Below are 16,036 nucleotides of genomic sequence, written 5' to 3'. Positions count from 1 at the left end.
CCCGACGGCGTCGGCGGGGCGGGAATCTGCGCGGCCGCTCTCCCCGCCATGAATCAGCCCCGAAGCAAAAAGGAAAAAGATGGAATGTTTGGTCCATTGGAATCGAAAAGAGCGTTTCCCTGGCGCGCGCTCGGGGCCAGCGGCACAGTAATCGCTGTGATAAGGTTTGACATTGCAGAGAGAGCGCGCCGCCGCTGCGGCCAGGGGACGGGGCGGGGCGGGGCGGGCCATGCAAAACAATCCACATCGCTATCATTCAGAAGACCGGGACGGAGCGCGGGAGCGGAGTTGACTTATCTCCAGTCGACAGCTCGCCGCACATGTCGACTTTCTCTCTCTCCCTCTCTCCCCGTCTCTACGTTCCCTCTTCGCGCTCACTCCGTTCTGCCCTTTGTTTTGCTCCCATGAGCTTCTTGGACGGACATCTAAATGTGTTGGTCAGTTTGTTTGCCTGCCGGACTAGGAGACGCTTCCTTTTCTTCGAAAGATAAATTATTGTATATCGACCAATCCTTTGTATTGGGGTAGTGGAGTACCAAACGATGGAATGATTTATTACGTACTTTTAACGTACAAGCGTCAGTGCCCAGCCTTGAGACCTCGCATGGCATATAAGTAAGACACAAAGTCAAATTTGCTCTAGCTCTTGGAACACGGCTTTAACGAGCTAGATCGCCGACCCCAGCGGCACGGCGGACCACCTAATGACCCTTTCCGCTGGGGTCCCGTAGGGCCTCAAACGAGATATCAATGTGGCCAGCCAACTTCCCCCTCGAACCCCCCGTACTTTCTCATCCTCTCCCTCTTTTCCAATGGCAAAATGCCGCGATCGTGGGCCCCAAAGTCAATTGAGGCGTCTTCGCCGAGCTGAGGTCCTACACGGGGTCCTTGGGGGATCACCGCACACATCCTCCTCCTGCTCGCATGATTTAAATCGCGGAGGGCGACCCCAGCAGCGGGGCGCTTCGTACGCGGCTCTATATACCCGCCCCGCCGCCCGGCCGTCCCGCGGGCCTCCGCAGCGCCAGGCAGCCTCGCCTAAACATCGACTTTGAAGGCTTATTACCCCTTCCTTCCCACCTGCTCCCCCGCCTCGCCCTTCCCTCGCTCGCCTCCTCCTGCCAGACGGACGGGGAGGAGCTGAGGAGGAGGCGAGGAGGACTGATACTAGGTCCTTTGCGTCCTGTCCTGGCGGATTTGCGTTATTGGAAGTGGTGATGATCAATACGAAAAATTAAAACTAGAACAACCAGGATGTTGCGCCTTCGAAAAGAGAAAGTTCTCGTCTGTATTCGCGGCACAGTCGGAAGCATTGCAGCACTCGCCCCTCGCCCGACTCGCCCCGCCCCGCGGCGTGCCGTCAAAGTTTCGACCCTCCTTTATCTGTGATATGTAGGAGGTAAATTGACCCTAATGTTTATGGTTCCCCCTTCCCTCCCGTGTTTAGCGCCAGTTGGCCCGGCCCCGGCCCCCCGACGAGAAGGCTCTACCCGCGGCCTGCAAACTGCCCCCCCGCGCGCCCCTCCGCCGGGCCGCCGGGACGGACTGAGGCGTCGGCTGGCCGTCGTGATGCATGGCAGTTTTCGACTGGACTTAAACTCCAGTTTAAGAAGAGTAAATTACCATCGCAGATTGATTTATCTGATGGCTCGCTCGCAAGCCTCCTTGCTCCTCGCCGCCGTCGCTGGCCCGCGCGGGCAGTTAGTTTCTCAAACGCAAGTCCGCTCACAAGGAACACCACCACTACCAAGACGACCTGCGGGGCGGGGCAGGGAGCTTGAAAGGTCCGACGGCCGCGCCACCTGAGCCGCAGCAGCCGCCCCGGCTCCCTGCGCGCTCAAGCTCCGCGCCCCGCCACCCGTCGCCGCCCGGAGCTGGGCAGTCCCGTCGGGCGCCGCTGTCGCGCGGGCCGGCCTACCCAGCGCGGCGCTCGCTCCCCGCAACCAGCAGTAGTAGAGCCCGGAGCGGAGCAGATCGCAGCGTGGTCAAAGGAGCGTGAGGCATGATCGGTCGCAAAGCTGCTTTCGCCTGAGCTGGAGGCTGAGGGACGGGCGGTAGAGAGAGAGAGAGAGAGAGAGAGAGAGAGAGAGAGAGAGAGAGAGAGAGAGAGGAGTCGGTATCGCAGCTGAAGGGATGTCCCGCGCAGCCCCTGTGACAACCCTCGCCACGCTGCGCCTCTCGCCCGGGCTCCCGCAGCGGCAGCTCAAGATACATTAATTGGGTCCACGGAGCACCATGAGATTCGCCGAGCCGCTGTAAGATGTCGTGAGGACGTCGCCCGCTTGCTTTATTGCTCGCTGAGTCTAACTTATGAATCCTAGCTCGCTCTCTCTCTTTCTCCCCCCCCCCCTTTCCCCTACACCTTCCATAACAACCCTGCTATCCCTTACCCTCGTCTCTCTCTCTCTCTCTAACTTCCCCTCTCTCTCTGTGCCAACGACGCAGAGGGTCCGATCGGCTGGCGGACCCGGCCGATATGATAGCTAATACACTGCAACCTCAAGAGTACAATTCACTGAGTGAGGTTCCGTGCTCTGGATGAGAGATCATGTTCCATCTCAAAGTCAAATAAGCCTCGGTCAAAGCGGAAGGCTGTTATGCAGGCTCTATTTTACTCGAGTTCACGAATTTCTCAATAAACGTGTAAAATAGTTTATCTTTCGATCGACCAAAACAGGCGAGGTAAATACACATCTCTGATCTCGCTCTCCCGAGAGCAAGTAATTGTGGTGTGACAAGCAAATCGCAGCAGTAAAATAGCAAAAAAAAACGTATTAAAGTTTTTCAAAACGAGAAACGTTTAAGGAGTTGTGCGTGCATTTGTATGGCATTCATTTTGATCCACCTTGGAAAAGAAGCATTCCTGTCGCCTGCTTTTTTGCCAGTTGTTTGGCGCATGGTCTTATCTCGTAAATCGCTTGCTGCTGACCCCCTGTGGCATCCGTTTGACTGCCTCGGTGCGGGGAGAAGGGAGTCATTTCCTATAGAGCAGCCCGCCGCAGCACACCCCGCCCGGCCCGGCCCGGCCTCGTCTCCACCGTCGTCCGACCGCTTTTCTTCGCCTTCACAAAGACGGATTGCTCGGCCACGCCTTGCCCGCGTGGCCGTGCCACCGTCCCGCTCTCCTCTTGTTCGCCGCGGCCGCCTCGGCGTCGTCCTCGCCGGGGCCCGGATACGTCCCGATAGCGCGCCGCAAGCCCGCGACTTTTTCAATCTGAAGCCGCAAGACAGGAAATTAAAAACAAATTAAACGAAGCGAGCGGGCGCCGCTGTTGCTGCTGCTGCTGCTCTGTGAGGGGGTGGGCCCTGCGGCCCCCCGGGGGGCGGGGGCCTCGCGGAGGCGGCGGGAGCCTTTGGGGGCGGCGGGGGGCTATCCACGCGACTCATCGCTGCCGCTTCAGTCCCCGGCCCGAAATGAACACAGTACCTTTTCATTAGGTGGTGGCGGCCTGGAGCAGAAAGAGAGAGAGGGGGGGGGGACGTTCTTACTTTTCGTTTGGGATTGTTTATCACGGTGGCGGGGCGTGGTGGGGCCGAAATGGAGAGCCGACCTCTCGCTTTTGCGGCATCGTTGCTGCCCACCACTCTGCCGCGCCCCGCCACGCCACGCCACGCCGCGCCCCGGTTCCAGGCCAGCGAGCTCGCGCGGTGGGTTGGGGTGGAGGGAGGAACAGAGGGGGGTTATAAGTGGCTCCCTGCTCCCCGACCATCAGGACATTTTTCTAAGACGTCCATATGTTAAACATCAATTCTTTCTAAAACGAACCAGAATAAGAATCCAAATAAAAAATTTACCGACAAAAGCTGCGTGGAAAAGCGTCACTTCTGGCTGAGAATATTGCAGATTCCCGACCATTTTCAGTCGGCGCCGGATCGTGGCTCTACTACTACACCTGATAAGGTTACCCGGGCCGGGCCACAGCACCCGGGGGTGGCGGCCCCGGCGGCCCTTCCCCCCGCCCGACCCGCAGTCGATCATAATGCTCTTCCGCCAAATCAGCTGCCAGACGGCGGCAGGCCGAGTGTATCCGCGAGCGCGGTCCTCTCTGCCTTCTCCGCTTTATCCGCGGAGTGGGCGCGGCCCGCCTGGACATTGTCCAGAGCCTCTTAGCATACCGCGGACACAAGCAGAAAGCAGGGGCCGGACGATGTGGTGCAGCAGGGGCCCTCCTCCCCGCAGAGCTTCGTCATCTGCAGACACAGCGCGGCGGCCTTCGGTCAGTCGGAAGAAACGAACTACACACGTTACATTATCCCAAGCGAGAGTCATTCTTATACGCTGGAAAGTGTGTACAGCAGCAGCACACGATCGCGACGCTATACTTCTTCTTATCGGGGGCAGAATTCTGCTTCCACCTCTCTCCTACGGCGCCAGTCTTCTCAGAACGACCCGGCGGCGCCAGGGCGGGCGGATACTTAGGTGGACTCCCACCTGGGGAGGGTGGCTATAGAGAGGTTGGGGCGGGGCGGGGGGAAGCTGCTGGCGCACCTTTGCCGAGCTGCTTGCGGCTTGTGGCTCTTCGGAGACCGATACAGCGTTCAAACTAATTGACCACATCCCTTCGCCGGGCGGGCCCTCCTCTCTCGCAGGGGCGCGCGCGTCTCCGAAAACGGGGGAAGCAGCAGCACCCCGCCCCCTGTGCCCTCGCGTCGATACCTCTTCGCGGACGCGGCCCTTTGCACCTTTCACCATCCCGAGGTGTATATGCTCCGGGCCCTTCCGGGCTGCATCCGAAGCGGAGGAGGCGGGCCATACACAACCAGGTGAGGCTGATGAGCGTCGCGAGGCTCGCGGTGCGGAGACAGCCCTGGCGAGGCGGCACCGCCAAATTCAGCGCGTCCATCAGTGCGGATCGGACGCGGGAAGGTCAAGACGATCAAATGAATGCCGCGGTCCTTCATTAGGCCGCCCCGGGCGTCGTCGCCAGGGCGGCGGGAGCGGTCAGCGTCCTCGGCGCGGCGATTCTGAAAGGCAATCCTCCACCCTCGGGGCGAGGGGCTGCTGCTAGCTGCTGTTCTGACTTGCTTTCATCTCTGCGGTCCGGTCCTGCGACCGCCGAGGACGCAAAGTTCGTGCTCCGCCCGGCCCTCCTGGCGGCCGCCAGCCACTTAGCCGCCCCACCACTCAGGGGCGCAAGCAGGCGCCAGCAAACGCTTACACAAGGTGGCCCACCTGGACGGCGCCGTGGGCTGCCGAAGGGCGTCGTGGGCTGCCGAAGAGCGCCGTGGGCTGCCGAAGGGCGCCGTGGGCTGCCGATAAGGGCGCCTCGGAAGGCCGTTGATAACGCCATGCCGGCTGTTTCATTTGTCATAGCTTGTCCCTCAAAAACTTGAAAGCGAGAGAGAGGTAAGGATGATTGCGCTTCGCAAAGAAATACTCGACGCCGCTCCACCACGGAGAGATAACGGTAGGCTGCTCATTTGGGCTGAGAGACAGGGGAGGGGGGGGGCCTGAACTGGGCGGTGAAATGGAAAGGAAAAAAAATATCATGCGATCGTAAGGGGAGGAAAAGCTTTGGGGAGGGTTGAGATAAAAAAGGAGAAAATACGAGGCTATACTATATTGGATCAGCTTGAGGCGCTCTTGCTGCGGGCGCGGGCTCAACTGCGCGAGGGGGGCTATCAAATTAGCGCCAGGCAATACAACAGGTCAGCGATTCCGTATCAGGGGTGGCGGGGCGGGGCGCGGGGCGGGGCTAAAGCCCACCTAACTTGTGGCGCCCCGAAGGACGCTTAGGAGGGCGTCGTCGTCGTGGGATGTCACGCCGCGTCGCCCCCGCGCGCTAAGCACCTTGATACATCCGCGGCGGGGAGCTTGATTCGATTACACCCAGTGCGCGCTCGTCCACACACACACGCACGCACAACTCCACTAACAGCGACAGGGAAGCTTTGCGTTTATTTTGTGAAGAACATTTACTGCCCTTCGTTTTTCACCCTTGGTTTATATCTATTGATTGAATGCAGTACTACCTGCGCATGTTGTACGACTCACATACCTGGTGGCTGATTAACCCCACGCACGTCTGTAGTTAGACTGTACCGCACGCAGGGGTGCGGGCGGTACAGTCTAACTACAGAAGTGCGCGGGGTTAATCAGCCACCTGGTATACGCTCCCCACGCAGGTCACACCGAGTACTATACTACGTACTGACGGCGGAGATCGCGGCGCGCTGGGACGAAGCACCGTGATGGGGAAGGGATTGCACCGTATGCCCCTTCCATACCGCGTCGTATTTGAATACCTTTGATGTCGGGCTGAGAAGTCTTTTGCTGTGAAAGGTGGACCCACCGCGCCCCGCCCCCACCCGCGCGCCCCCTTTCTGCCATCCCCTCAGCAGCGCCCCTCTCTCTCTCCCTCCACGCCTTTCCTTTCCCGCCAAGAGCCTCTTAAGGCGGTATGGGTCTCGCTGTCTCCCTTCTCCGCGCACCCGGCTCTTAGCTCTAATAAAGGGTTATTACTGAAGTTAAGGGGACAGGCAACTTGTCTATTACTCTCGCTATAACATCATTTGGCACCCTATTCCCGCTCCATCACATCCATATCGCCCAGCAGCTCCCTGCCCTATATATGTGTGTGTGCAGAGCGGTGCGGGGTGGTTGGTGGGGGATTGATCAAGGCGTCCTCGACACCTCCCCTCCCTCATGTGCACAAAGATTATGTAAAGGGCGTGAGCGCCTCCCTGAGTGCAAAGCGGCCCCCGTGTGGAAGGGGAACGCCAATCAGACGACGGAACAGAACCAACTTCCCGACGAATTTATTTGGACCCCATATCTCCTTCGATACCCCCTTTCAATGTATACGAAGTAGTAGTTGTTGTTGTTTTTTGTTGCGTGAAAATAAAGTTTTTTCGGAACCTATCAGAAGGGCGGGTTGTCTATGTTGTCTCGCACTTCCTTTCCCCTGCTTATGTGCACGAGTTCCATTGGAACTCGTAAAGATACTAAGTAGGCACCGCTGGGGTTCATGGCAGTCCGAGAGGGAGTGGTGGGGGGTGGGGTCATTACGGGAAGAGCAACTAATAATGCCCATCATAACAACTTTCTATAGTACGAGGTACGAGGCGGCCCGAAACTCGGAACGGGGGAAGGCCCACTTCACTTGACTCCGTGTTCCCCACCTGAGCATGTAAATCGCTCAATGACTTTAGGAAGACTGAAGTGGAGTGTGCGTAAATAAGAGAAGAAATGCTCCCCCCCTTCGTCCCGAAAATGCGCATTTCATAGTACTCACATCAAACTCGGTTGAAATGGACTAGACTAAATTGTGTTGTTGTGTGCGCAATGTGCCCCAAGACCGAAAGAAGAATGTCCTTGCTTGGAGACCCGCACTGCAAAAAAAAAACAAAAAAAAACAACAAAAAACTATGACGTGATCAGACCACTAATTATTTTCCCGTATTGAAAGAACAGAACAATTTGTCACCGTACAAACACGGCACCAAACCTGGTACAGAGTGCAACAGTACGGGATTCCCGTGCAAAAAATGGGGTAGACCTATACGGTCTCTTTTGATGCTACGGTGGCATCGGGTGGCACCATACCAGGTGTGAACAATGGCACAAGCGCAAACGGCATGTACGGTCGTGCAAATGCTGCTACGTTCGAACGCACCCTCTAAGCTAGTTAAGCGGTAGCGGGTGAACAATAGTGTACATTTTTATAGGCGTCTGTGCGGTTTGGTTGCCCATTCGCTCGGTGCCCTCGTGCAATGAGGCTCCACACGGTGAGCGACGAAAGTTTTGTTAATCAGTTTTGCCAGATAAGTAGGCAATAAAAATTGTCCAAGACGATACACCCGCATTAATTAAGTGAGTGGTATGGACGACTGCCTATAAGGAAAATTCTACCTACACGGGAGATAAATCTCTGCCTGTTAGGCAGTCGTCGATGCCACATGTCACACAGGTGAGTCGTAGGCAATTTTTGCCTATTAATCGGGCGACACTGATTAATAATCCTTCCAACATGGATAAGGGGTTCAGCGATTGCATTTGCTGTGAGAGCGCCCACTGCAGAGTGATCGAACAGCGAATACGACCTTGCATCACATATGGGCCATAAGAGCGCACCATATATCTCACCCAAAGCAAGGCACCCGCCCCGTCCGTTCCACCCACAGCACGAGCGGTACCGGTGCGCCGGGTTCAATGCCACCTAGCGGCCGGAAAGTAGATCACTTGAGACACTCGATGTGGCCAACCTCCAAGTCATAACTGTTGTGTGGGAATAACACCTGATTCCGGCTTGTCTCATGTGCTTTTCAATGTGACGGACGAATGCAAGGTGAGCTATAACTTTTATTTTGCCTTTTTTCAGACCTCTCCCAGATTGGTCTGATTTTCAAAGATTGCGATTTAGTTCGCATTTTTTGTCGCGAACGTTGCTCAACTTGTTGTATAACTCCCACATAACGTGGCGGAACGTAGGAGTGGCTGTCATTCGCAACTAATTCATGCGACGTTTTTGATTATTTTCGCTCGAAACTGTAGATTTTAAAAGTAATTGATCTATTGCAAGCGGAAAAAATGTCGTCGTCTGGTGATTTTGGTAACCCTCTTCGGAAATTTAAACTAGTATTCCTTGGAGAGCAGAGCGGTAAGTCGGTGACATAACCCCGTATGTTTGTCGGTACCTTTCATAAACCTACAATGGAGCTGAAATATTATTGTTCTTTCCGTTTTGTTTTGAGGATGAATTTTCAAGCTTGTCTTAGCTCTATAATCTTGATCTCTGTTCCATTTCCTTTTTATTTAAACGTTAATCTTGCATCAGGTTAAGTATACATGAGGCTAGTGAACTTAGGAGTTTTGTTATGAAAGTGTTTGATCAGGCCGATTTATTTCACCTAAAAATAAAAGTATTCTGAATGACTTATTTAGTATCGTGCTTTATTGAGATTACCTCTGTATCAAACATATATCTGCTCTATCCGTGAAGAAATTACTTATACCTTAGTAAATATTTACTTCATAACAATGGATGAATGATTTCAGTTTATACTGTTTGTACCATACTTTTAAAAGTTTGTTTATTTGTTTGGTTTGTTCCTTTTTCAGTGGGAAAAACGTCATTAATTACAAGATTTATGTATGACAGTTTTGACAATACTTATCAGGTATGCAATGAGATTGTTGTGCCTAACCAATCCTGTGAACTGAGTCATCATCTTAGTCATAATTATATTTAAATACTGTTCTTTTAATTGTTTATTTTCAGGCTACAATAGGAATTGATTTCCTATCAAAAACTATGTACCTGGAAGACAGGACAGTAAGTATATTTGTCCGTTATATTTTGTTCTCGTATCATCAGTGTAACTTTCATACTGTACAATTTTTTTAGGTGAGATTGCAGTTATGGGATACTGCTGGGCAGGAGAGGTTCCGTTCTTTGATTCCTTCATACATCAGGGATTCAACTGTTGCTATTGTTGTCTATGATATTACAAGTACGTATTTCAGTGTGTACGAATTTGAGATAAGTACCAGATAACAGGTTTTTCTCAATGGTCATAATTAATTTTGATGTTATTGTTCTAGACGCCAATTCATTTCACCAAACCTCAAAGTGGATAGATGATGTAAGGACTGAGAGAGGCAGTGATGTGATTATTATGTTGGTTGGAAACAAGACGGACTTATCAGAAAAGAGACAAGTATCAACTGAAGAGGGAGAGCGCAAAGCCAAAGAGCTAAATGTTATGTTCATAGAGACCAGTGCTAAGGCCGGATACAATGTGAAACAGGTTAGCTATCCATTTCATCAATTTTGACGCAGCTCGAAGCAAAAACCTGAAAGCATTACAGAGTACAGGAACCCTGTGCAAAAAAGTTGTTGTTTTTTTTCCTGTCCTCTCTATTTTCCTCACATGTTTTATTTTACCTGTGCAGCTCTTCCGACGTGTGGCAGCAGCATTGCCTGGCATGGACTCAACTGAGAATAAGCCACCAGAAGACAGTATCCTTTATCTAAAATACATGTTTTTGGTGGTTAAAACACCTGTTCTTTTTCCCACTTTTGGTACATTCCAGCTCCTACTTTGCCTGCTGAGTCAATGGCAGATTCATTGATTGTTTTCTTTTTTGCTTATCTATGAGGCGCTTGCATCATGTGCACTTTTTTTCAATGATTAATAATCAATTTTACCAAGCTATTCTGATATTCAGCCGTTGAATTTGGCATATATCTCACTTTCGTAAACACTCATGTTTAAAGCAAAGGTTAGCTAATTTGCTGCATGTTGGTTGAAATGCTGCTCAGTTTCCTTACTCAATTTATATTGAATTTTTACTGTGTGATAGTTTGGATAGTAAAATTACATTTTAAATGTTACATTTGCATGAGTGTTTAGTTTGATATTATTGCAAAAGCATGGTAAGCTTCCAAATCCCTTATGAATACATACCACTCTGCAAATAAAAGTGTATGAAAATTTTATTTTTAATAGACATCTTATGCTTTTTAGTAGGCCATATTTTATGTCTTGATTGTAAATCATTTTGTAAGTTAAAGACTTTCAGGTTGGTGGCGAAATCTCTCCAATGAAGTGCATTGATCAGCAAGCAAAGAAACTTCTTCTTGGGGCAAATGCTACTTAAAAGCAAATTGTTGTCTGACTGGGTTATTATTACATTTCTGAAAAATCTGTTTTTCCATTCCTGTGAGTTGTGATTCTGAATTTCCAGTTAGCTGGTAGCTTCATGTCTCTAAAGGGGCTAATTTTATCTGAAGAAATCTTATCTTCACTCCATTTTAATGTTCTACATTCCTGGGTCATGTTCTTTACTATTTTTAAAGTTATCTTTGGTGTTTTTTGGGGCATTTTTTTTTTCCTGTTTCTGTAGTTTACTGATTTATTTGTTTTTGGTTTAGCATTGTGTGTTTTATGTCCTATGAATTCTTCTTTTTTTTTCCTTAACTCAATTTTTTTTTCTATTAGTGCAAGAAGTAGTGTTGAAAGACACCCCTAACGAACCCAGAAACCAGGATGGCGGCTGTGCATGCTGAATTCAAGGATATTTGCTACTGACAATTTAAATCTGACTGTCAAATTTATGTGTCTCTTCTGGCCCTTCCCTTTTCCCTGCTGGGTTTTTTATTTTTTTCATGTGTTTCATCCATGGAAAGTTGTTGTGCTTTTTATTGAGCAGCTTATTGTAGGAGTACATAGTAGGTTGTTTTCTTTCTTTTTAAAAAGATACTATTTATTTAATTCAGTTTTTAATGTTGGATGTTACATTTATAAATATATATCTATCTGATCTATGTATGTATAGATTCATATGCATGTCTGAATATTTCGCAAGATGTTTTGATGTTGTCTTTCCATACCAGTCCTGCTTATACTTTGAAAGTTTTTATTTTTCATTACATATTTCTTTTCTTACTTTCTAATGTATATATGCTGTGTTTTCATTATTTGACAAGAGAAGAAACAGTACAAGAATAAGTGACACTTATTGAAAAGTTAGCATGTGGTAGTAACAACTTTAATTATTGTGCATCAATAATTACCTAACAAATTAAACCAAAAATTGAAGATTGCGATACTTACCGCACAAATAGTAACAATGAAATGAACTTTTTTTGGAATAATTCTGCAACATTTGCTTTCTCAAAGGACAGAAATTTTTTGCAATGACGTAAATCAACGTCACTGGTCAAATTTGTGATATTGTAATGTTATTGTGATAAATTAATGTCGTTTGGGTTGCAAGATCTGCTCTCATCAGTCACTGAGCATGTGTTAAGCTGTGCTGTTAGTTATTTCATGCCTCAATTACCTTTGAGTGAATTTTGGAAGATGCTGTATTGTTTCGTAGACCTTGGTGCTAATCAGCTATATTAGTGTACTGATTTGTTCTGTTTTTTTCTTTGCAAGGCAATGCGTTATCATTTCATAATTCTGTATTGATGGAAGGCAGGCACATGCAAATTTATTGTGTTTCTGTTATGTGAAATGAGTTTGCACTAGAGCATGATGCTATATTGAAGTTCCTGTCTTTAGACAGATTTGCTACCTTATTTGCTATTAGATCAGTTGTTGCCATTCCTTAGTTAATTCAGAAATTTCATGTGTTATTTTTATGAACAAATAGTCTCAAGCATACATGCAGTTGATTAAGAGTATGAAATTTACACATGCATTGCATTAATCTAACTTTTAGTGTGAAGTTGTTGCTGTTTCTTTTAATTGCTGCTCATTTTAGTAGTTTTACTTCATAGCCCATTTTGTAAAAAAACTATATCACTATGACATTTCTGACAATCACATTTCTTCGGTCAAATGCAACAGTATATAATTATTGACACATTTTGTGACATGTTTCCGTATTGTGATGGTCAAAATTCCACTGTTCTGGGGGTAACTATTGGGCGCTGCCAGTTTGATGTGGTTTTCGTACTTGATGAAACAGGCTCCTTTGATAGGAAAGCTTTAAAGTTTAAGGAAAGAAAACCAAATCTTTTGTAAAATCTTTCTTTGCACAAGTTGGCAGTCCATAGCTCTTCAGGCGCAGTTACAAAAGAGTATCAGTCATATCCAATGAAATAAGCATTGTCCTAAATTTCCTTTTTCTGCTGATTAGATCAACCAAAGATATAAATAGTGCTATGAAAAAATTTGAGTTGCTTTAAATGGGAATGTGTCAGAAAATTGTGCCATCATCTGTTACAATTTTTTTCCTCTAGGTGTTGTCAGTGGTGTATTTGTTGATTGTGAGGTATCTTTTCTTGTTTGCTTTTTTTCTATCTCTTGCTGCATATCAAGATGGAAATGAACCATTAGTCTAACAGAGGTGTGTAATTAGACTGAAATTTGATTGCTGGATCTACTCGCTTATTTTCCCTGTCCCATTTGTACAATAACCTATGAGTATATGTAATCTAAGAATCTGTGATCTATATTGGTATTTTTTATGTGGTTTCAGTTTTCATTGCGTACTTAAGACTGGGAAGGTCTCTATAATCTAAATTTGTAGCTTACTTCATTCCAGTACTTTTCTTTAAAGTTTGTAGCTCCTTTTCCTGTTAAGCATACACATTTAAGTGGAAGTGAAGTCTTTACTAAGTTAAATTGTTGTTCATACTCAAGCCTAAGATTAAAAATCTTCTTTGATCTAATTTAATCTGAAAGGTTCAGGTTTTCCAGTATTTGGGTTGAGGAATGATCTTCTTAACATGAGCAACTTATCAAATTGCTATATTATTATTGTTCCGTTCAGGTTCTTATAGTAGTATGGTTTCTTGTTCTTTGATCAATGACAGCATAAATAAATCCTCAAAATATCACTAATTAAATGAATTTGTTGTAGGTTTTATGTATTACAAATTTACACATTTTATTGTAAGTCGATTTTGATCTTGATAAAATTCTAATTTTACAAGTTACCTAACTTCTTTTACAACTGTCAATCTCAAGTGTGGTGGCTTAACTTATTCCCTCTTAATTATTAAAAATGCTAACTTGGTCTGGATGTTGAATATTTTTCTACAAAAAGTATGATTTTCATTAAATTGCAGATTAATTTTAGTATTAGCCTTCTTGGGACTAAATTGTGTCTTTTTTGGGGCTGTACCAAACAATATTACTCGCTACCCCCTTAATAGTTTAAAACAATAAAACATGATGCCCACTGATTGTGAGCATGTGGTATGGCCAGGCCTTTGTGGTAAATATACTTATGTCAAATATTACAAGTTGAAATATAATATATGATAATTGGACCTAGTTCAGTGCTTGTTTGCATCCTTTTAAGTCTGGTTTTCACTCCGACTGCTTACGCATGAATAGATAGGAACAATTTTTTTCTTTGGTAAGTTACAGAATGTGTTTTGCATGTCATGTCAAGCATTGAGCTTTTAAAATACTGCACGTGAGAATACTGTTATTTTGTGGATCTGCTTTTCTATTCCTATGATCCTAGGAAACCCTTTTTATTTGTTGTTTCTTTCTTTTCATTTTTTAAAATTTAGTTTTGACAATCATGGTGTATTGACAATAGAAGAGAAGTGTTTTTAGAGATGTGCTGATACAATTCCAAATAAGCTCAGTTGCTTCCTGTTGAAACATTTTTCTTAACTCAAATTTGTACAGCTGTTGATCTACAGACACAAGCTCCCCAGCAAAATGAGCAACAAGATTCTGAAAGTGGCTGCATGTGTTGAGATTTTCTCCATCTGACTTTCACAAATTTTCAGCCAACTTCTACATACTTGATGATTATGGTGAGAAATGGCAATTATGGCAAAATATTTCTGTGTATGTTTTCTCTCATTTATCCTGTACCATGTATGTCATCTCGTAGGGGTGTCAGTATCCCTATGGCATTGTCCGCAGAGAATAATGTGTTACTTTCACTGCAGCTCAGATTTTTAAATTTTTTACCTCAGCCCAGTGAATCAAATGTTCAAATCATTTTAGCTGCCATTAGATCATCTCCTTAGATAATAATTTATCTTTCATCTGCTTTCTAAAAAATCACCGTTTAAGCAGATAGATGGTGACATTAGAAACTATATTATATATATCTCTATATGGAAAAATGAGAAACTGTGATTGGGTGATTTTTACCGTTTTGTATAGTAATTCATGCACAGTATTGTGCCCATTTGACATTATTTATTGTGTTCCCTTAGAAGCATGTGATTGTCATCTGAGATTAACAAATAACTCATTGTTTTATATTTCTCAATTAATGAGGAACCCTTTTCTTACTATCTAGATTGATCTACAGTGATCAAATAACTATACTGATGTTTTGCTGACTAATCACTCTGGACCAAATTCTTCTTTAAAAATATGAGTGTCATGTTGAATGGAACCATTCAATCTCTCACCAGACTGCCAGCACAGCAAAGCCAAATGATCTGTCTCTTTATCATGTATCTAATGACTCACATTGTTAGATGATGTGTCTTTTAGCTATGTGATTGTATGATTCTTATTGCACTTTCAAATTTATCTGCGTTAAACCAAAGTAGTCCAATTCAATAAGTAATGATAACTCAGGATTTATTGACAGTTACAAGAAGTGCTGGGGGAATACTTAAAAATGTTTAAGACAAGAAAGGTTACCTAAGCCTTACCATTAGATTGTGTGTAGTTTAAGTGGGTGGTGCAAGTACACCAAAAAATGGTCTAGAGAAAATGATATGCTCAAAGAAACTTAGAGCTCGTTTCTGCTTAACTTATGGGATCTTGTTGTTTCTTTATAAGGGTTCAATAATTGTTTTGTATGAAATTTTTCACCTATACTTTATACGGTGATTTGTTCATCCTTTCTTGCCTGTTAATGTATTGTGGTTTTTTGTGGCTGGACAGTCTGCTTAATTGCTATTAGGATTTAAGAATTTGGGATGATTTTGATTATGGCTAATAAAGACATGTGGAGTGGCAGCGGCTGTTCTGTCAATTCTATAAGGTTCCAGCTCTACTATATGCCCCTGCCCCTATTTGTAATTTTTAAACTTAAAATGTAAGCTTTGAATTTCAAAGAAGAAAATCTAAAATGGGAATAAGACTGTCATATTGTGGCATTTAAAAAAAATTGTTAGGCTTCTCTTACTGCAGATAACTCTTGTATAAGGAAATGTATGCTTTTCTCTTTTGTGCTTCAGTCTTAGTAAGTAACTAATAAATGAGGTACACGCAATACAAAATCTAAAATGCTCCTTACAGTTGCACATTAATAGTGCTTTTGAAACTGGATTGTATAAAGTTTGTTGTTGTGAATAAAGTGCTTTATTGCCAAAAAGTTTTGTATTTTCGTTTGTAATTTTCCCAGAAACTAACTCAAAGATTTGAAAGAATACAACAACAACTACATGTCATAGAGCGAAAGCTAAATAGAATCCTATACAGTAAAGAAGGTGGTCAAACGAAAGTTAACTTCAAAATTAGAGGGCAGAAGAATGGACAGTCTTGGAAACCTTGGTGAACGATGACATGCCGGCGAGTTCTCTTAATACTGAATAATTGCCACTTTTTCGAGAGACGAGTGCTGTTACTTTGAATTATTTATTTGTTGCAC

At 45.8% G+C, this 16,036-nt stretch overlaps 1 protein-coding gene across 2 annotated transcripts; it reads left to right on the top strand.

The window, feature by feature from the left end:
• Positions 1 to 8,394: 8,394 nt before the first annotated feature.
• LOC113218055 (ras-related protein Rab6) lies at positions 8,395 to 15,760 on the top strand. 2 transcript variants are annotated; one of them, XM_026438232.2, is made up of 7 exons: positions 8,395 to 8,600; positions 9,062 to 9,120; positions 9,222 to 9,275; positions 9,348 to 9,453; positions 9,545 to 9,750; positions 9,896 to 9,962; positions 14,101 to 15,760. In XM_026438232.2, exons 1-7 carry the CDS (start codon positions 8,531 to 8,533, stop codon positions 14,169 to 14,171), a joined length of 633 nt encoding a protein of 210 aa, XP_026294017.1. In that variant the 5' UTR covers positions 8,395 to 8,530; the 3' UTR covers positions 14,172 to 15,760. The 2 variants fall into 2 exon arrangements, with proteins under 2 accessions (XP_026294017.1, XP_026294018.1); XM_026438233.2 differs by lacking the exon at positions 14,101 to 15,760 and adding an exon at positions 10,945 to 13,730 and having other exon boundaries at positions 8,396 to 8,600.
• The last annotated feature ends 276 nt before the right edge of the window (positions 15,761 to 16,036 follow it).

Source organism: Frankliniella occidentalis, unplaced genomic scaffold, assembly GCF_000697945.3.
Source record: "Frankliniella occidentalis isolate FOCC.00 unplaced genomic scaffold, Focc_3.1 Scaffold442, whole genome shotgun sequence".
NCBI classification, from domain to species: Eukaryota; Metazoa; Arthropoda; class Insecta; order Thysanoptera; family Thripidae; genus Frankliniella; species Frankliniella occidentalis.
This window is presented reverse-complemented; position numbering and strand designations above follow the sequence as displayed.